At 42.2% G+C, this 21,665-nt stretch overlaps 3 protein-coding genes across 6 annotated transcripts; 1 reads left to right on the top strand and 2 right to left on the bottom strand.

The window, feature by feature from the left end:
- Nucleotides 1-66: 66 nt before the first annotated feature.
- On the bottom strand, nt 67-2,602 carry ift22 (intraflagellar transport 22 homolog (Chlamydomonas)). The gene is made up of 5 exons (XM_050074752.1): nt 2,322-2,602; nt 1,010-1,092; nt 686-772; nt 355-557; nt 67-269 (listed from the first exon to the last, which is right to left on the bottom strand). The coding sequence occupies exons 1-5, from the start codon at nt 2,358-2,360 to the stop codon at nt 121-123; spliced, it is 561 nt and encodes a 186-aa protein (XP_049930709.1). The 5' UTR covers nt 2,361-2,602; the 3' UTR covers nt 67-120.
- A 153-nt stretch (nt 2,603-2,755) lies between these two features.
- On the top strand, nt 2,756-12,006 carry LOC126408928 (outer dense fiber protein 2-like). 4 transcript variants are annotated; one of them, XM_050074726.1, is made up of 17 exons: nt 2,756-2,822; nt 3,176-3,346; nt 3,459-3,582; nt 3,676-3,807; nt 3,944-4,018; nt 5,503-5,574; nt 5,684-5,800; nt 5,892-6,077; nt 6,180-6,289; nt 6,392-6,527; nt 6,714-6,824; nt 8,655-8,759; nt 9,212-9,370; nt 9,760-9,860; nt 9,955-10,117; nt 11,183-11,308; nt 11,442-12,006. In XM_050074726.1, the coding sequence occupies exons 2-17, from the start codon at nt 3,183-3,185 to the stop codon at nt 11,613-11,615; spliced, it is 2,055 nt and encodes a 684-aa protein (XP_049930683.1). In that variant the 5' UTR covers nt 2,756-2,822; nt 3,176-3,182; the 3' UTR covers nt 11,616-12,006. The 4 variants fall into 4 exon arrangements, with proteins under 4 accessions (XP_049930683.1, XP_049930684.1, XP_049930682.1 ...); XM_050074727.1 differs by having other exon boundaries at nt 2,778-2,822; nt 3,173-3,346; XM_050074725.1 differs by lacking the exon at nt 2,756-2,822 and adding an exon at nt 2,880-3,003.
- Nucleotides 12,007-12,160: 154 nt separating this feature from the next.
- LOC126408936 (CCN family member 1-like) lies at nt 12,161-19,649 on the bottom strand. The gene is made up of 5 exons (XM_050074740.1): nt 18,539-19,649; nt 18,233-18,446; nt 17,791-18,141; nt 17,441-17,646; nt 12,161-17,302 (listed from the first exon to the last, which is right to left on the bottom strand). The coding sequence occupies exons 1-5, from the start codon at nt 18,572-18,574 to the stop codon at nt 16,994-16,996; spliced, it is 1,116 nt and encodes a 371-aa protein (XP_049930697.1). The 5' UTR covers nt 18,575-19,649; the 3' UTR covers nt 12,161-16,993.
- Between the last annotated feature and the right edge of the window lie 2,016 nt (nt 19,650-21,665).

The following is a 21,665-nucleotide window of genomic DNA, read 5'->3' as shown; positions in this document are numbered from 1 at the left end:
AGAGATGTATAATTCATAACTTTAGAAAAACCGAAGTGTCCATGAATGTCACTTCCACAGAGACTGCCAATGCCAACAACATATTTATTCAATAAGCTGCATATTTCATAGATTTTGGTGCTATGTAATGATGGACATCTCCTCTCGCTCTCGACTCTCCGACATTGTCCTCACAACATTTTCCAAGTATCTGTGGAAGGCTTGCCTCACATCCTCCGGCTCGTCCTCCAGGTTGGAGTGAATAAGTGGCAGTCTGCCTAAATGTGAGGCTGCATCAAAAAGAATGAACAAGTTAGCCCAGAAATCAAAATAATAACTCATGCAACAGCTTTGGGAGGCCTGCAGTAAGAATACCTAAAGGCAGCCGTCCATCTTCCACTCCACTACCAGGCTTGTGGTGAGCCATGAGTAAACACTGGCTGTCCTGCAGACCTTGAGAGGAGATGAACATCGAATGCCACGTCTCTATTTCTTTGAGGTGACTCGGGACATCAGGATTAAAAATGATCACCACACCGCTGGAGTCCTTCATCAGTGCAGGCCAGCATGACTCAAATCTGTGTAAAGAGAATATATTGTATATTTCCATCTGAGAATTACACACTAAAAACAAAACCAATTATGGAAAGTAATGGGGTTAAGTACCACAAGATGGGGCAGGGTAATATCTCAGCATTTAACTTACTTAAAATCTCCTGAACAGTCCCAAAGTTCAACTTCACATTTCAGGTTGTCACCAGTGCCTTCAGGATGTGATTCAAATTCCAGTATTCTTAAAACAGCAGAAAGCAGCTGCATTATCAAGGTCATTGTTCAAGGTCAGACAATAATACCTCTTAAGGCAACATAAATATATTGCTTTTATCATCTTATCATCAAGGTAATTGACTTTACACTAAATTTAAAATGATGCTCCACACATTCTGTTAGATGAGGTTATTTCCATCTCAGGGATTTAAGAAGTTTGGATAAACTGTGGAAAGCTTTAAAGTTAACTCAGGGTTTGTACCTTACTCCTTGAGTCGGTCTGTATTCACCTCCCACATTTTCTGGTGTGTCTGACAGGAAATTTGCAAGAACTGTTTTCCCACTCTGAAAAGTAGGCAGAGATGGTATTAGAATAGTGATATCAGTTACAATATAACATGACTTTTCTACTCATGACATGTAAGATCATTTTCACTGGCCCTTTTTCACAGCAGGCATCTTGTCTTGTCATAGTAGAAAAGGTGCAGGTGTTACAAAGAATGGATTCTGTTTACATGTTCAACTTGCAGAGCTCTGCTATTTTGCCATCATGGCTTACTGGAACACTTGGAGGGTATGGAGTCATCGTTCTTGTAATCAGTCACATGACACCTGTGCTTTTTCCTGCTGCAACAGGTCAACATGTGGACCATGAAGGTAACTTTTACTGAGGTAAACTTTTGAATGCAGTGTAGGCCTGCTTTTTATGGCAGCCATTTTAACGGCACAGCAGGAGACTCAGGTGTTACTAATAACCTTAATACAGATGCATTCCGTTGAGGTTCAATTGTGCATTCAGTGTGGCTTAGTGGAACACCCAAAGGGAACAGAGTCATCACTAATGTAATTAGTTACACCTGTGCTATCCTGCAATAACAACACAAAATGTGTGTTAATTTGAATGAAGTACAGTCAATGGTTTTGTCAGACTGCTGAACACATTTTAGCCGTGAAACACACACACAGTTTTACTTATGTATAAGTATGGGAGTAATTACACTGTACTTCAGTGTACTTCAAGTACCACAAGTAAATGCAGACATAATGCAGGCAGAATTATATCTTTCAGTGTTACATTATTACATTGTGTATCGTATTGTAACCTTAATATGTAAGCAGAATTTTAATGTTGAGGCTAGTAGAGGTGGAGCTAATTTCCTCATCCACATACTGTTTGGTAGCTTAATCTGTGACAGTGTATCACTAGTTGTTCATGTTTTTTTATATAAAATATTAACTTGTAATGTCACTAGTAGTAACTATAGGTCTCATGTCATGTGGAGTGAAAAGTACATTACCCCCTAAAATGTAGTTAAAAGCATAAAGTAGAATAACATAGAAATACCTAAGTAATATACAAGGAGTACCTTCAAATTGTACAGTAATTGAGTAAATATACGTTACGTTCAAGCACTGCACTTTTCTCAATTTACATAAACAAACACATATAAAGCTAGTCAACACTTAATGATGTTTGCTTATATTTTCACTGTTAAAACTGTTATGTGTTTACCTATTAACATCTATCGGTGAAAAGCAGGCTCCGCTATAGAGGGGGAAAGGCATTTACGTACCTCGTTGGGACCAATAAATAGTATTTTTGCTTTGAACATCTCCACTCGTCGAGCATTAGCGTTAGCTGTCCAGCTAATGTCCGCTAAAGAAGCTAAACTACGCCACCAAATATATATTAAATAGCACCCAGTGTTAATGTGAGTATAAATGTAAAGAATGCTGAGCTGGGTTTTTAGTTTCACGCAACAAAATGTACAAAATGTTAATAATTTCCGTAACTTAATGTTGGCCGAAGATAGTTTGAGAAACCGTAGCAGTAAACTTCCTGTCCGTTTCTATGGTTTCAACCAGTCCCATTGCTTTCTTTTGCTCATTGGCTGCTCGCAACTTTAATCAAACTTAGTCCCGCCTATTTTCCAGCTGGTGAACAAATTAGCAGCGAGCAAATTAGTCAGTGTGTTGACGTTGCGTCAGAGCTAACCAATCAGGTTCGAGCTTGTAAGAGGGGGGGGCTCTTCAGTTTGGAGTAGCGTTGTTCACAACGGACACAAGGCGAAAGCGTAAGTAATGTTTATATTCCGCGGCATTGTTTTGTAAGGCGACACTGTGGTGTAGTTTTAGTAACTATAATGTAGATAACAGCGGCTTGAAAGGTCGAATTAAGAGAATGCTCGCTGTCTTTACACTAACGTCATGTTAAAGCTTAGCAGCCACTTAGTGTCGGCTGTCTGTTGCTATGGGGTAAGCTTAGTTAGCTTGCTTGACAACCTGCTCTCACTGTCCTTCCTTATAATGTGAGGGGCTTTGCAGTGTGGCTAAGCTAATTTAAAGTTAGTTATGTCAATGTGAACTTACTTCCCTCCCTCCTCTGTCTGTTAACACTAACTCAGACTGTATGTTGTTCTGTCAGCAGCAGAGGCATGTCTCCAGAGGATGACCTCCATAGTCCCCCCCTTGGTTTCAGCTCTACCAGGGATGATGCCACTCTGAGCTGTGGGGATCTAGCTAGCTCTCATGAGCTGGGAAGAAGGAGCAGAGCACGCAGCAGTCTCCACACAAGGACCCCAGAGACTGACATCAGTTGGTGAGGTCCTTAAAATGCATGAACATCTGAACACACAGCCTAATCTGTGGGGCTCAACATCCACTCACCAGCAGTCTCAGCCTAATTGATTTTCTTCCTGTTTTTCATTTAGTCATGGAGACTCTGTCGATGGAAGAAGTCCTTTCCTGAAAACACTGATGGATGCAGAAGCGGCTGCCAACTCTGCTGCCATACAACTTGTGTCTTTTAAAGACGCCATGGAGGATGAATTTGCTGTATGTTTGTTGCAGTTTGTTGAAAACCAAAACAATTTACCTACATTAAACATAATGTAAGCATATTTTTAACATATTTTCTTTGTTATCCAGGAGTCAAGACAGTCTGCTGGTGATAAGCGGCGAGTTTCAAGGCAGAGAGGACTTTTGCTGGAGAAGTTGGAGGATTTTAGACGAATAAACAAGTCTGTTCGACAAAAACTGAAACAGCTCCAAGATGCAGAGGTTGGTTTCACTACGTCCACCTTGTAGTGCTGTTGTTACCTCCAGTTCATAACAGCAAAGAAACGCTCTTGCTTCTTTGAAATGTGTGAAAATGTGTTTTTCATTTTCCTTTAATAACTGATGGCTTTCCATGCAGGCTGATCGAATTGACGCCGGCTGCCAAACTGACATGTTATTAAAGAAGATCACACTGGCTGAGAGGGAAAATGAGGTGAGTGTTTCATTATGTTTATGTAGTGACTCAAAGAAAAGAACCTGGCTGAATATTTAGTCTGTGAGAAGGATTGATCATACATATTCTATACTGGTTTGAATGGTTCAATTGGTGAGAGCTGGTCAAATTAAAGGGATAGTTTGGATCTTTCAAAGTGAGGTTGTATGAGGTACTTATCCATAGTCGGTGTATGACCTACAATAGATGTCAGTCGGCATGTCCCCAGTTTGGAGAAGAAGACAGGAGTCTGACATGGAAGCTAAGCAATGTACTGCTGTGGAGGGGTCAGCAACAAAACATATTTTAGCCACCTAAAGAAATCAATATCACTTCAAGTGTAGGCTTTATTTTTCACTGCCTTAACTTACCATCAGACAGCAATATTCCAACACAGACAGGAGCTCACTCTCTCTCTCAAAGACAGACTCTGTTGAGAAAAAAAAACAGTTCTTTAACATCGCTGAACACAGGAGCTGCTGGTCTACCGCTGCCTCAATCAGTTAGTTTGTTTGTGTTATCGTGTGAATTACCAGTCACACAATAACACAAACAAACTAACTGATTGAGGCAGCGGTAGCCCAGCAGCTCCCGTGTTCAGTGAGACAGAATGACTGAGGAACTGAAGCCGTACACCAGGGATACTCAACTGTCTTAGCCTTGGGGCCACTTTTGCAAATTGACAGGGGATCAGAGGTCAGTTAACAAACAAACATTAGTGATATGTTTACCAGTATATATAAAGAATGAACTGCCTGTTTTTGGCCTTTCGAAGTTTGCTGTCCTCACTCGTCATCTTTGCCAAAGGGCAAATCCAGTTGCGGTGGCTTCACAGGTCAGGTGTACAAAGGGGCGTTTCTGGGATTTGAGCACATTCGCTGTGTGGCCTAAACGTCTGTCATGAGGATCCTCCCTTAATAAAAAAGCTCAAATTTGATGCTTTATGATGCACCCTTGAACCTTATTTGCATTCTAAGAACAAAAAAATATCCCAGTGTGAATCAGTTTGTTTTCTTTGTGAATTAGAAAACTGTTGGCGGGCCACCTGGCACCCATCATGGGCCAGATTTGGCCCACGGGCTGCAAGATGAGTATCGCTTAAACGGTTCTAGATTCTTTTAGGTGGCTAAAAAATGTTTTCCTGCTGCCGTGTCCACAGTAGAACAGTTCTTAGCTTCTGTGTCGCTGCTCTGTGGCTTCTCTAAATTGGGGGTTACTGTCAGTATTACACTGATAATGGATTAGTACCCCATACAAACCCACTCGGAAAATCCAAACTTTCCCTTTTATGTCAAGGCTTTGTCACCCAACATAGCTACATTTGTTACCTCATTAATGTGACAACTGAAAGATAAAAAGGCATACTGCATACTGAGACTGAATGTACTTTTAGAAAGAGCACTTCTGTTGCATATAGAATTCTAAAATCATGCAAATTCATGTCTCAAATCAGGTACTGATCACTGTATTTTTTTCTCCTAAAGCATTTAAAGAGAGATTTGAATGAGGCAGACAGAAAAGTTGAGGAACTGATGAATCTGCGGAGAGAAGAGCAGGTAAGCACAGAACAAGTTTTCACAGAGATGTTTTTGCTTCTTTCAGGCTCAAAAAATGCAAAAGATACAGAGTGCATTTTAATGCATCTGTGTATAATGGTCTTCACAGGAGAATATAAAGAGTGCAGTTCACATGACCAAGTCTGTGGAGGTGACTCGTGCTCACCTGCAGGGGCAGCTGCGCAACAAGGAAGCTGAAAACAATCGTCTGACTGTGCAGCTGCGGGTACAAACATTTACTACTCTCTTATCCAACTGTTTTAAAGAAAATGTTGAATATTGTAGCACATTTTGGGGGTGTATGGTGTCTTTTCCAGACGGTGGAGAGAACCCTGACCGAGCAAAAGATGGAGATTGATGATCTGAGAAGCTCCATCGCCTCTTTGACTGAGAAGGCAGCACAGGACAAGGAATCTCTCAAGAAAGCGACCCGCGCGCAGAAACTGAGAGCTGAGAGATTTGAAGCCGCTATTGAGAAATGCTATGCTCAATTAAAGGAAAAGGTATAAAGTAAAAATGGCTATGTTTTTTTTATGTTTTAAATATTGTGTCTTTTTTATAGATAGCTCAGGATCTTCTTTTGACTGTCTTTTCTTGGCGTACAGGATGCTCAGCTGACCAAGGCCCGTTTAGAACAAGACTCCAGGAGAAGGCAAAAAGAGAGGGAGGCAGAGGAGAAAGAGAAACTTGTAGCTCATACAGAGCTGTTGAAAAGGTTGGCCACTTCTGTTTTCCACACACCGCTCTGTCACCGCACACATATGGCAACTACCACTAACTTTCAGTGATGAATTTTTAACGTGTGTTTTCAATCAAGTCAAATTGCGGACATGACAGCGAGGCTGCAGATGGAGAAGGATGAGCTCACTGCGGCTAATGAAATTGTGATGCAACGCGTTGAAAAACTCAGCGCTGAAAACGGAGACCTCAGCGTCAATAATGCAACACTGAAGGTACAAGTTGCCGGACGGCTTGCACGTGACAATCATTACTGTAAAAGTGTCAAAAAACTCTACTGCAGACAGTCAACTGTGGTCAGTTCTGTAATGTTTATGCATGTCTGTTTTATTCTTGTTGAAGAAGATCTCTCTTAGATTTTTATCTCTGTCCCTAAAAATTTGATGCTCATGTGATTGCAGGTGTCTCTCGCTCAGCTGGAGCAGCAACTGGCTGATTGTGAGTCTGCCCTGGTAGAAGAAAAGGTTTCGTCTCAGGAGAGGAAACATCAGGCCGAACAGTGCCAACATGAGGTGGACATCTGCTTATTTATTTTATAGTTATAAAAGCACTCTTAGCTTTTTTTTTCCTTTTTATTTATTCATAGCCTCCTGAGACCAGAACTTTTGTTTGGTATGCATTTTTTATTTCTTCTAGCGATATGGGATTAGTAGGACCTAACAGTGTCAACAATAATTAAGTCCCAATGTCCTTAAATGAGTCGACAATAAAGTCCAGTTGTCCTAAAACAAGCTGATGATAAATTCCCAGTGTCTTTGAACAAGTACTTCCTAATTAACGACACCTTGTTACTGTTGCTAAAATTGGTCAAATTTGTTGCCATATCAAACTACAAACTTTATTAATCAAAAATAAACAAGTTAAACAATAAAATTTGATCAAGTTTTGTCCACTTTTGTGTCAGGATCGGCTACAGACTGACTTGGCAGAGATGTCTGCCATCTTGTTTGTACATGGATTAGTGTATTGTGCTCTTACTACCACTAGATGGCACAAAAGTGTCCATGAACAAGGACGACAGGTCTAAGTTAAAGCTGCAGTAGGTAGAAAGCCTGAAAACGATTGATTTTTGAGTCTCATCTGAGTTAGGTTTCGTTCGTCTACGCCCTGAGCCCCTCCTACCAGACGAGCACACGAGTATTTTATCCTACTTACTTCTATTTCTGTCTCTCTGGGAGCCTCGGCTCTCCCTCACTGCGCAGCAGCCCTCCCCATCCCTCCCTTGCGGCCCCGCACATACTCCTGAGGCTCGGCTCTCCCTCTCTGCGGAGAGCCCTCGGCTCCGCTCCCACGGCTGACCCTCACGCCCTCCGGCCGGGCCTGGCCCCACCTCACCCTTCCCCTCCCTCCGGGGCTCCGGGGAACCGAGTTCTGTCTTCCTGCCGTGTAGGCAGTTGTAGCCAATGCTGGAATAGCTATTTTACCTGGTGCACTGTTCACCATTGCCGCTTGCTCTCCCCTTCTGCTGGCGGCACGGGAACGCGCATATGCAGTAGAACAGCCAATAGGAACGCAGTGGTCTGAGCTGACCTTTGATTGGTTGATGCACATCAACACGATACTGATTCTTTAGAGGCTGAACACAGAGCCATGGTGAGGTGCAGAAACCTATTGTTTGTCTCAGACCGCTTGATTTACATTATGCTTAGAGAATATTATAACATTTTTACTCAATTATACCAAAACAATGTTGCCTACTGGAGCTTTAAGCAGAATGAAGTATAAGGTCAAGTAAACCCAAAATGTGATGTCCTCATATGAGGACGCAGGGTCTCAGGAGGACAGAGCTCCAACCTGCAAAACTGGGAGTTCCCTCAGCAGGTTTTTGAATTTGAAAAATAAATACAAAGAGCTCTGCAGTTAACAAAGACTTTTCATATGCAATACAATTAAAGTTCTGCTTAAAAATTCCACATTGCAATGGTTATTTTTGGTGTATATATTCTGTTTTCTAAAAGGATGATTAACACTGTGAGGAACAAAAGCTTTGGACATCTGGCCAGGGAGCACAAAGCGAACAAGTTTTAAGACTACAAACTGTTGAGCTTTATGTCCAGGCAACTGTTAATCCTTTTGTCCTTTTCTTTTCATGCCATTAATTAGTCATATTTTGTGCTTTTCAAACAGTTTTCCATTTCTGTTTTGACAAGTGCTTCACAAAAAGAGGATGATCATAGTGATTATATCAGCTCATTCTAACGAGCCTTTTGATTACAGTCAAGGGTAACACTGAATGTGGTCTGTTATTGCTGAATGAATCATTCATCAGTAATACTAGTTTGCAGCTTTCTGTTGTAGGGAAGGACACAGCAGGTTTGATCACACTGTTCTGTTTTTTCTAGGTTTCACAACTTCAAGCTGAGATAGATGATCTGAGGATGAAATATGCAAATCTTTTAAGAGAGGCAGAGAGGACACGGGATGGAAAAGATGCAGAAGTTGAGAAGGTAACCTCCATGTTTGCAAGTCTTTTCCCAAGTTTTAAACCCGTTTAATGTGCACAGTATGTTTATTTAACAATATGTGTGATATTTAAGATGACTAAATTCTTTCTTTTTTGTTCTTCTAATAACAAATTCTAACTTTTCCTAGTATATTCAGCTCTGCAGCACTGTTTCTCCTGCTCTTGAATGGCCACTCAGAGAGCTGTTTCTTTTGCTGTGTAACATTTGTTGCCACTGGACCTTCTGGACCACTAAACTTCCTACAGTAATTCTGGGCAGCAAAAAACTTCAACTAACACTTGCCAAAGTTCAGTCTCACTATGAATCAGGGCGCATTCTGCACGCTCAAAGCATGCACATCTCTGAGTTTCTCTTTGAGAGGTGTGAAGAATCCTTACGCTAATGTTTTGTCTATCTCCAACACCCCACTCCTTCTGCCGTCCTCTGGAGCCCAGGTGAGGCAGGAGCTGCAGGGGCGTGTGGACGAACTGAAGTCTTACCCTGAGTTACTGAGCGCAGCTGAGCAGAGTCTCTTCGAGTGCCAGGAGAACCTGCGCCGCTCAGAGAGGAAGTGCTCAGAAAAGTCAGAGTCCGTTAAGCAGCTGCAGGTTAAGGTGTGCAACGTGAGCTGTGGTGGTCAGAATGAGAAATGCAGTCATTTTCATACATCTGACCACTAGGCGGTAGTACAGCCCCACGTGTCTGTCGATGCATCTTGTTTTCTGGTCGTGCTGTGAGTTTGATGTCTGTGGTAAAAAATTCTCTGATTGCAGTGGAAACAGTTAGATATCAGCCATCCATACCTATGTATCCATATGAGTGTTTTGTGCTGTGTGAGCCCTTGTTAAATCACCCACGTTTCTGTCAGCAGTGATGGTTTGGTAGAAAGCGGCTCATTTTGTGTTTGCAAAATTGTGTTTTATGCAGTTTTGCATGTGATGTGAAACCCTTTTTTTCTGCTCTAGTGAGAGGTGATTCTGAACTTTACATTTTACACATACAGATGGAGAGTCAGGCAAAACTGCTGAGATCATCTGTGGAGATGAAGGAGTCCATTCATGATGCCAATTTACAACTACAGGACAAAGTGAATTCCCTCCAAACGTAAGACATCCTCTTGTGTCTGCTGTCCACACGTCGAATGTTTGTGCTTAATTTAAACAGATTAAAAGATAGAAATTATTTAATGTGTTTGTAGGAGGATGGACAAGCTGCAGCAGGAGAACCTGGAGCTAGTACGGAGGCTCGCAGCTCAGGAAGAAGCTCTCAGCTACAGCAACCGGCAGCTGGATCAACGCTCGTCAGAGTGCCAGGCCCTAAGCCGGCAGCTGGAGGCAGCTCTGTCGGACGTCAAACATCAGGTACAGCTCAGAGGCAGTCTAGTGACATCTGAGGGAGAACTGATCATCAGTCATCAAAGAAAGAATCCGCAAAAGATGCTTCCTATTATATTCTCTTTGTCCTCAGATGTTCAAATTTAGTGTTTTACCACAGTCTGCTCCACAGTTTTAAGCTTTAAAGGAATAGTTTAGATATTTTGAAGTGGGGTTATATGTGGGTTAAATGCAGTAGATGTTGGTCAGCACGCCCCAGGTTTGGAGAAGCAGGCAGAACCTAAAACAAATCAACAGCAGTTTAAGTGTACTCTGCATGTAGGATATTTTCACTGCTTTATCTTGCTGCAGACAGCCCTTTCCGATGGGGAAGCTGTTAACGACTTAAGTTCTCCATCTATGCTCTCATCAAAGCCAGACTCCACTGACAAAAACAGTCATTTTAATCTTGCTGAACACAGGAGCTGCTGGTTTACTGCTGCCTTAATCAGTTAGTTTGTTGTGTTATTGTGTGATGATGGTGATTCTGAACTAAACCTTTAAGAGACAAAAGTCACACAATAATACAAACAAACATACGGACTGAGGCAGCAGTAGACCAGCAACTTTTGTTGGGGCTGTCTGACAGCGGAGTTAAGTGGTGAAAATATTCAAAATGTCGTGAACACTTAAAGCATTATTGATATTTTTCGGTGGTACTTTTTTAAGTTATAGTTTTAATTTGTTGCTGAACCTGTCTGCAGCAGTACATTGTCTATCTTCCATGGTGGTACTCCTGCCTGCTCTAAACTGAGGTCATGGTAAATGGATTGCACTTCTATAGCGTCGTACTAGTCTTCTGAATATTTGAAGCGCTTTTACATTTCGTCACATTAACCCATTCGCACGCCGGTGGCCAAGGCTGCCATACGCACTCACCCCACGATGGAGCGGCCATCTGAGGTTCAGTATCTTGCCCAAGGATGCTTTGACATATGGACTGAGGGAGCTGGGGATTGATCCGCTGATCTTCTGATTGGTCGACAACCTGCTCTACCTCTGAGCCCCAACAGCTGACCGACATCTACTGTATGTTATACACTGACCATCCAGGTCGACAAGGTAAAAGGCCAGGCTGCTGCCAGAGACGAGGCCCTTCAGACCAAAATCTTGGAGCTGGAAGCCGAGAAGAGCAGGAGGGAAAACGAGCTGAGGCTTCTCCGCCAGAGCAAGCTCACAGTAAGTCCAGCATGCAAAGCACATGAAAGTCATTGAGAATGTAGATTGTACTAAATTCATCCTTGATGTAACCTGAGATGTGTTGAGTTAATATCTGAGAAAATTCACTGTCTCCTTGTATCTTAATCTGCAGGCGGAGAAGCAGTTCCAGGTGCGTCTGAAGGACCTGCAGCTCAGCCTGGACCAATCAGAGAGCCACAAGCAAAGCATTCAGAACTACGTGGATTTTCTCAAAAACTCTTACACAACAATGTTTGATGAGGGCCTGCAATCATCAACCTTTGGATCATCATATTTTCTAAAATGATTAAGTATGAATTTGTTTGCATTTTTTAAAATTAATTTATGCTGTTTATAAGGGCTATTTAAAAATCAGAAAAGAGGAAGAGTTATTCACCTCTACATGTAGCTGAAAATCTGGGACTTTTCTCCAGCCAGATATCAGGGAAATCTGCTGTTGTCGTCAGAGGTTTTGATAGCTGTTTTTAGATCATCACGTTATTTTTACATTTTTTGGATTGTGAACTCTTGGTGCTACTGTGTCTTATTCTGCTCGCTCACTGTCATACTGTCATACTGTCATGTCTTAGTGGGATAGTCAAATGCAACGGAGCCATCATTAATGTTATAAGTATCACCTGTACTTTACTTAATATGACAAGTCAAAATGTTTGTTGTGAAAAAAGGCCGATGCATCATGCGCTTGGTTGTCAGTCTTACTTCGTTCACCACTAAATGAGTCCTATGCTGCATGCAAAGTTAAATTTGCAGGTGTAAGAGTAGATCAATCTTTATGCAAGTGGCTCCAGACCAAACTTGTTTTTTCTTTGCTGTACCTACACCTCATTCTGAGAGTTATGTTACGGTGCTTATGTCAGAAATGTAGACTTAAGTCCCTTGACTTGGACTTGAGTCAGACTCGGGACACAAATTTGTTGACTTGAAACTCAACTTGAAAAAATGTCTGTTTCTCATTCATCCAGTTTGTGGTAATCTTGAGTGCTATATCGTAGGCAAATGGACTTGCTTGAGTTTCCTGAAGATGTTTCGCCTCTCATCCAAGAGGCTTCTTCAGTTGTACCGGACTGGTGTGGAGTCGGAGGCCTGAAGCAGCCTTCAGACCAAAGATTCGTCTTGCAATGACTTGCAACTACATGAACCCATTTGCAACTACATGGCCTTGCAACAGTACAGTTTACACCAAGGCACCGAGGTGAGACTAGCGACATCACTGAAACCGCTGTCGTCTCTACAGCAACGGGTACGTTACAACGGCACGTGAAGCTGAACAGGACAACAAACCCCAGAGAGCACATGGATGCATCAGCAGAGCACAACTCTTCTTGTATGCGACCGTCTGTGGTTGGATACCCTAAGGCAGGTCTATTCAATTACAAACTCAACTGGGCCGGATTTTAAAACCAGAAAATGACAAGGGGCCGCATTTTTAGGGTGTGTGTGTGCTGTGAGGAGGAGGTCAGCCCTGACATGCAGAGAGCAGGAGAGAGGCTGCAGCATGATGATACATGAATCCAAAACTTTAAAAAGTAACGATAAGAGCCAAGAACGTCGGAGCTTATTATTATTATTACGGTCTTGATTAAATTCACGTACAGCCCACATTGGTACCCAGCTCTACAAAAAGAAAGCACGAGCTTGCTGCTGATTGGTTACAAGGTTCGAGACAGTTTGCGACAAACGATTGAAAAGGTTGAATCCCTTGCAACTGCATGAGCCGACCTGAGCAGATATGCAACTGAGTCATTCAGACCACTGCAACTTTTCTCTGCAACATCCTGAAACCGTTTTGTTGCATCTGGAACCAAGGTCTGGAATCCTTGGTTTGAACTGGCCTTTACAGTCGTTGAGGTCACGTGAACTCTGAGCTTCAGAGTCGTTAAGGTCACCTGTGAGTTGTTGCCACAAGATGGCCGAATGGGTCAATGACTCACAGGTCACCTTAGCGACTCTGAAGCTCATGGTGCTTTCATTTTGTACTCAGAGGTCGGAAGTGGGAATGACGTCACCTCCGGGTTGACAACAGTTTTTGCATTCTAGTTGACAACGGTGGACAAGTCGGATAAAAACATGGACGCCCGCAATAAAGCCTTTGTTTCCCTTGCACTTTCGGAGTATAGACAGCTTCAGAAACATCATGCACTCGAACTGATGAACGCTGCAGATGAGGCTGACCTAATGTAAAACAAATAAGATAAAATTGCTATAAACAGTACTTTAGCAGAGTGTTTACTCAATATGTATGTGACCGGCAGCCATCTTGAATTCATGAGTCGGGGTTGATGCGGTTGCTCTGAGTTTCCTGCCTTATGTGTGTGTCCACCATTCACCGACCTGTCTGCCCCTGAACCCAGAGACTGTGTGCGGGCTTTGAGCCCGAAGAATGAACTATTAATTGAATATCTTCGGCGGCTCAAGTTTCTGTTTATTCTGTGCTTTAAGTAAAGGTCTTTACCAACTGTCACTGAGTGCTGCGTTTGGGTTCAATCACATCCGTTCTAATTACATTTGGTGAAGAGTGCATCATGACTTGGTTAGGACTCAGAACTCAAAGTTTAGGGCTTGAGACTTGAGTGCAAAGACTTCAGGCCTGTCCCAATACCCACACTTCCCCTAGAAACACCCACTTGCACTTGGTTGTGCGTGTTCACGTTTAGGCTAGTGGTGTCCCAAAATAGAACTGAGGTAGTGGAAGTGGTTTCCAACACTTAAAACCCGCCCTAGATTCCAAGGGAGCCCCGACCCACACTTACAACGAGGTGGAAGATGACATTTCCCACAACACCATGCGAAGTCAGCAACTGCGGCAAGTTTTGGAAAATGTAGGCTATACAAACAACAGATGGTTGGACTAGCATCAACTCATCAGCAACTTGAGAAAAAATATTTAAACAAATTGACTTACCCGAACAAAATCGATCAGAACTAGAAGACGTCGTAGGCGCCTCCTGTTTTCAGCATTTCTTCTCTGTTGATTCATAAGACAGATAAGGTGTGTTTTCAAACCTAAATGACTTCCAGTGTCTTGTGCCACTACTACGCGTGACGTATGCCTGCACGTTGGCCACGCCGATTTGCATGATGTGGTGTCTCATTTCTTAGGTAAAGATCTCTACCCTAATATTTCTAACTTCCCTAATCAAGGGTTATCTCGCAAACAAGGGCACTCAATATCAAGTGGAAGATTTAAGGGGTAGAAATGGGATTGGGCCTTAGACTCACCTGTGACCTCTTGCAAAACAAGACATGGTCCCACCTCTGGCATATGTCCCTGCTAACTTTACCAGTGGTTAAGCCATGTTTTCCAACATGAAACAAGCTTCAACTTTGCTCCCCATTAAACCATCAAAACTTTAACTACTTTGTCTGACTCATAATTTGGGAAATTCAGAGTCTTGGCACTCAGAATGCTTATTTCCCCTTTATCCTGCTGATTCTAAGAACAAACTTGTGTCTGTTTTGTAGTAATCATAGAAACCGTGTGATGTGTACTTGGTGTGTTTATGTTCTGATTGTCGCCTGGACTGAGATGAATGATGCAGAAAATCAGTTGTTGAGCTGTCAGTTTTGAAGCTCATCCCTTTAGGGCTGCAAAAATAATTACTGAGATACATGCAACACTGGGACCTTTCCAAACCACTTGAAACTGCTGCTGCCGGTTCGCCCTCATGCTTTTGAAGCTTTTATATAACTGAGGTGGAGAAGCACACACAAGAACGCAGGTATCTGCTGCAGCATGACTGAACTAAAAACCGAACTCTGTTTGTCCTTCTTCATGTTCTTCCTGCTGTTGTTGTTGTATCTATGGTAATAAACTACCAGACCCGAGTGTGTTCTTGCAGTGGACGTATTCCCCCGAGCGAGCAGTTCTCCTCTCAAGTTCTCACAGACAAAGCTCTATTGTTGTGTTCTCCGTCAGGGGATGGAACCATTTCATGTCTGCGTGCGTCAGAACTCCTGTTTTTCCTTTGCTCTCGTTCTCGCTCTCTTGGTCTTGCCCCTTTACGTAATACTGTTGATCACACTTTGGGAATTTGCTTTGGGAATAAGCTCACATGTGACTTCTGGCGTTTGTTTGGTGTCAAGATTCAGCAGCGTGATGGACACACCCTGAGCTTATGTGCTTATTAGACTCAAATGAGTTGGATGACCTATTTGTCTTTTTGCTTTTTATTGACTTATTTATTTTACAAATGCTAGATTAGTGGACGAATGATCAAAAACAAACAAAGGCTTCACTGTTGCACGTGTAAAAGGGGTTATCTGAAGGTCACATACAGTAGTCTGATTCATGTACAAACTTTGTTGGATGGAGGATTTGCATTCAAAGTCATACTTCAGATTAGATTGGGCAATTTAACATTAATTTGCAACTGATCATGTTTACTTCTGAAGGGAAAAGAGTTGAATTATATCCAGCTAACACTCGCCGTGTTGCAATCAATATAAGAGCAACACATTTCCAAATTCAGGGTCGCACATGAGAGATGTCTTATATCTCTGTGGAAAGTTAAGATTATTCTCTCTTACCCTATAACTTTTTCATCAAACAAAATTCTGCAGCTTGTGCCCAGCATCTGTCCAACATCAGGGAAACCACTCCGAGGTTTACATTACACTCATTCCCTGAGCTATTCAGTGGCATGTAGGTCTACTTAGAAGTGGGTCAGCCAGATGCAGTTCAAACAGTATAGCTCAATTCCTAACAGACCCCACTGAGAATTTTTTGATATTATTGTGAGCCCCACTCTTTGCCTTTTGCCTAAAAAGTGAAATAATTGGGAAAATGCAATGTTTTATGTGTTTATTTGTAGAAAAATCAAGACATAAAATAGACAATTCTGCAGTTATTGGCCAATTTACAGACAGTATAGTATACGTCCAGCCTTCAGTCATATTAAAACAGTTTCCAAAAGCAAATGAGTGTGGAGCAGGGATACTCAACTCACTTTGCCCTTATCAGATAACACTATCAAACAAGGCAAATCCAGTCCCAACAGTCCCGCACACGTCAGGTATACACAGTGGTGTTTCTAGGATTAGAGAACATTCGGAGCTGAGCACAGACCTCTCGGGTCCTCCGCTGGCCCTTTTTTATGCACTCTGGCGCCTTATTTACATTCAAAATACAAAAAACAAATTCCCAGTATGAATCAGTTCATTTTCATTGTGAATAATGAATGCTCGACGGGCCACACAGCACCCTATCATGGGCCAGATTTTGCCCATGGGCTGTAAATTGAGTATCACTGGTGTGGAGGATGTCAAACAAATATTATTGTATGATATCCCATGATTAGATATAACAATACACTAAATGAAGTATGAAATATTAATTATAAATAGAATGTACAGTAAATCAACAAACATGGCGACATATGTGTAATGACGGATTTAGTAGCTGCCTTAGTTTTTACGTCACTTCCATGTTGTCATGTGACATGTCTCGTCAAGGGAGGTTTAAAATATGTTGAATATGTGTAAAAAAATAAAAGTGGAGAACACGTTTTTATTCAACTATAAAAATAAGAATTTGAAAAATGTAATTATAAAAAACTTGCTTCAAAATGAAGCAAACCACAAGGCTCCAATGTCACGAAGCAAAATTATAACCAATGCAGTTCAAGTGCAAATGTTTTTATCAGTTAGCACTTATGGTGTCTTCCTTTATCTCTCCATTTTCAGTTTGTGGATATCATTATGAAGCCTGTGGCGAGCAGGATTCTTTTTGTTGCTGCCGGAGCAGTTTAAGTTACATTTGCAAGACTCGATCATCATCACCATCCTGCTCACCGTCTCTCCATTTTTGCATCGGAACCTGACAGGTAACGTCTGCGTTCGGTGAGGCCTGCAGCACCGGCCTTCTGAGCAGGACCCACAGTACCTCGGCTGGAACTTTTTCAGGCTACGGCAGCCTGCGTAGGACAGTTTGACTGGACGGCTGGCCTTTTCTATGTTGTTACATTTCTGGCCTTTCTGTTGGAGAGAAGACAACAACAGTGTGTGTAAATATAAATGTTGTTTTTGTGTAAGAGCAAAGATATATGATGCTAATCAACAAATAATCCAATCTTATTATGCCAAAAATTAGAACACAAAAAGTGTGAAATGTACCTTTAATCTGGTAAAGGTCTTTTGGTTGCATGGGCGGACTTCACAGATCCGAGTCTCCTTCACCAGTTTGCACTGGGAGTTGCTATTGGTCACCCTGGTGGACACTCCAGTACCACAGGATTTGGAGCACGGCAACCAAGCTGTGGTGTGAGACACACACTTGACCCCTCTAACCAACATGTGGCCTATTGGGTGACTCCTGAAAGCTGCAGAGAAGGAACAAAAACAAGGTACAGAAGAGTTTGAAGTCAATACATTTGTAATCTTACACACATTTCCTTATATTCGGCTTCTTCTTCTTAGACACTTTAACGATGTCACTGGAAAGAACATTGTGCAAAACTGCTCACCAGGTAAAGAATGTGACTGCCCCCCCCACACAGGAGCCAGCTCATTCCTGTTGGTAAGGTCGTCTTCATACAGTCTGTCTTTGCCCTGCTTTCCTTTGTGTTTCTTCACCACATCTCCCTCTGTCTTTGCCTCCTCAGGGCAGACAAGTTGCTCGCAGCACCGTCCCTTTACTTTAACCCGCTTGGGCTTGGCACAGCCCACTTTGGGCAGCATGAGCTCATGTGGGCAGAGGGACACACATCCGACAGCACCGTCTATGCAAGTGCACTGGTGTTTGCAGTTTGGACGGAAGATTTCCCCGTTCTGGTAAATTTTGTTGTTGTACTCACATGTTCTTCCATCTGATTTGGCTGTTGTAGAGAAACACAGGAAGCAGTGAGCTTTTAAATCACTAAAAAGACAAAGTGAGTCATAAAAAGCAGAGAAGGGAACTTGCTGTACCTCGACATATGCCCTTTGCAGAGTCATATCCCCCACCAAAGTTGCACTCCAGTCCCTTTGTGTGGTCACATGGCTGAGTCTTGCTGCAGTCCTCAAAGAGCTGCCGCGCACAAACTTTACAGCATCCACAGCCGTCCAGCATGAGACCGACTCCTGCTGCACATCTGGGGGTGTCAGGGGGACAGCGACAATCCTTCGGGCACGAGGCTGACACCTGAGATGAAACAGACATTTCTAATAAAATGTTTGGTCCTCTTACAACAGCTAGACAAGCAGCTTATGAATGAACAGTGGTTATTTCCTCACCAGTGTAACTCCAACGATCACAAATAGTTTCCACATCTTCAAAAGTTGTCTTTCTCAAGTAAAAAAAGAAATCTCTTTATCAAACACCAGACCTGGCAGTGAGTTGACGAGTGCTTGCTCTTCCTCTTTTAGAGTCCCCATCTCCTTTTATACACCCCGAGCAGATCTGACGTATGCACGGGCTGAAGAGGTGTCCCAAAACTATGAGAGGAATGCTTCACCAAGCGTCCTCCCATAAGAAGTCCCCCCCCCTCCTCTCCTCTCACTCAGCGAGCCAAGAACCACCCAGTCTAACTTCCATTCTTTCAGGGCAGTGTAATTATGTAATTATCATTTTTATATCTGTTCTGTAATCATGAAGTAACTCTCCTATCATGAAGCAAACCAGATCCTGAAATTATTATTTCTATGTGATGAAATAATACAAATAAAAGGCAGTCAATTACATGGTCTGTACTGGAAACTATTCAAGCAATGCATTACACTGTTTGCTGCTAAATACATTATGCACGTCATACCTTTATATGCATGTACTTATGTAGTAGTTTGCCAACTCAACAAGATCTGACCTCATTGAAGGAAAAATAGACAGACCACTGGTGAAATATGGTTATGTAAGGGACAAAAAAAAGAATATGATGGCTGAAATATCAGCCTCATTCATGTGAGATCAGCCCCACAAGGTATTCAACATCAGGGCACCACAAGTTCTGACATAAATATTGAAGAGAAGCTACATATTTCTATGACCAACTGGATTTCTATCCTGGTCGAAGCAGTGTTTAGACTGCTGCACTTTGTCTGTGATCAGTGTTTGTGTTCTCTAACCTCGCCGGTGTTAAAAGCCACAGATGAAATTCCTGTCAGCCACCTACGAGGGCGTGGATGGATTAGTTTGTTTGACTTAAATATCTTTAAAAGAAAGGAGACAAGAGCCTTGTGGGATGCTTTAACCCGAGGAATCCTTTGTTCAGTCTGAATGAGAGAAAAAAAGACAAGAAGAAAGAGACACAAACTTGAGAGATGCCCGAAGCAACATTCCACTCAGGATGAACACTGAAGGTTTCTTTGAAATGGCTGCCAGGATAAAAAGCATCCTCTTCTATCCACATCAAAGAACAATGAGAGTTATTTGGGGGGGGGGGGGGGGGGGGGGGGGATATGCCTTTCCTTTCATTATAACCTGTGAGAACAAGAGGCTGAGCGGGGCAGACTGGCACAGCCTCCCCTCTTATCTAACTGAGGTTACAAGGGCCAGTTTGGCTCAGCGCCACTTCAAGCAGATGACGGGTGAGCAAGCGTGAGCTCGGTGCATTCACAGATGCCTGGAAACTGCTGACTGCTGTGGTTTGGAGTGGAAACTTTTCCCTCTAAAGCTGTAACATAAAGAATTTGTGGAACAATGTTAGGTAAGAGGAACATATCGGATACATAATAGGCAGCTTTAGAACTCTGAAAGGATTACAATAGCATGGTACATTGACCTGTTGGACAGTGTTACACTCAACCTGTAAAACATCCGTGTTCCAGTCCCTCAGACATGGGTGCAGATCTGATGACAAGTATAGGGAGGACTCATTCAGTTGTGATTTTTTTTTTTTTTTTTAATTGTACGCATGCAAATCATGCTCACAGAGCGTTTGAGATTGCAAGCATATTTCACGATTTCATAGAGGCTCATCACCATCACCAAGTCATTCAAAAAGCACTACACAGAGAATCAAATGCTTACCTTTACTGTTTATTTCTCTTAAACAGCCAGTAGTACATGGAGCCAGCCATCACCCTCCTTTTCACTGCTTCGCTGTTAGTTAATGCTAGTTCTAGTTTCAGGGTCTCAGGCATGTTATGTCCACTCACATTCTCATCTCTCGCCTCTCACAGATTCCCAATTCTCCTCATCATCTTCCCTTTCTCCCAGTATATGGGACTACTGTATACATCAGTGGATATGGATGATTATCAGAATATGATAGGGGGGGGCAGGCAGACACACACTCTGCTGGCCAGGAGAAGACAAGTGGCATGTTGTGGTGTAGCCTGGTTCTGAGAATTGATTTTGTTCAGGTTTAACTTAATTTTATTCTGAAAATGTTAAATATTATGTAGGCCTACTTAAGATCTTTCATGTATCCGACGTGTTATCTACTGCTAAAATTGGCCTTTGATGTTATTAAAAAAAGCTTTAATAAGTAATTTGGTATTGAATTTGTCTTGCTTTGATATAGCATTGCAGTATATGAGATGGGGGGCAAATTGTGCCACAAGACCACTTTTTTTTGGAAAGCCATATTTTTTAAACAGTTTATTGAGATCCAAAGTGGTTGTTCCCAGGGATGCCCCACATCCTGAAATATATGTAGTAGACTCACTGTATTCCAGACATCACGGTATTCCAGACACTTGACCTTTACCCGCAAATAAATGAATAAATACTTCCAGGTCATGAGTAATATATATGTTTGTGTCATCTTTGGTTCCGCCTCTTTCGATTCTGACCAATCTCCACTTTCTGGGGGCTGTCGTTTGGGAGAAATCAACGCGAATTTCCAACGTGCACGTATGACACTCAGAAATGGCTGGAGGGGAGAGTCTTCGGACAGGACGCTACAGGGGGGGGAGAGGCTTATGTCCGCAAAGTACCCATTTTAAAACATGATAACCCATCAGCAAAATGAAATAAACATCTTTATGGTGTCATAGAATATTTAGGACTTAGTTTTACCAAAATTTTGACCTTTTGAAGGGATACACATGTTAACAGAGGCCCTTTGTCTGACATGAATATGAGCGCCAACGGCGCATCACTGCAGCAAGACCGAGCAAGACACACACATCATCTCACTCTTAAAATGGCTGTTTTAAAGTTATTTACACATATTTGTAACTTAACGTTATTAACTTTTCAAGCCATAACATTAAATTTAACTTATATTAACATTACTGTGTTATTAACACCACTTTCNACACACATCATCTCACTCTTAAAATGGCTGTTTTAAAGTTATTTACACATATTTGTAACTTAACGTTATTAACTTTTCAAGCCATAACATTAAATTTAACTTATATTAACATTACTGTGTTATTAACACCACTTTCCGGACCTGTCCGGAATACCGTGAGT

The sequence above is a fragment of the Epinephelus moara genome, chromosome 21 (genome assembly GCF_006386435.1).
Source record: "Epinephelus moara isolate mb chromosome 21, YSFRI_EMoa_1.0, whole genome shotgun sequence".
NCBI classification, from domain to species: domain Eukaryota; kingdom Metazoa; phylum Chordata; class Actinopteri; order Perciformes; family Serranidae; genus Epinephelus; species Epinephelus moara.
Note: the sequence above shows the minus strand (reverse complement) of the source record. Positions and strands in the feature narration are given on the sequence as shown.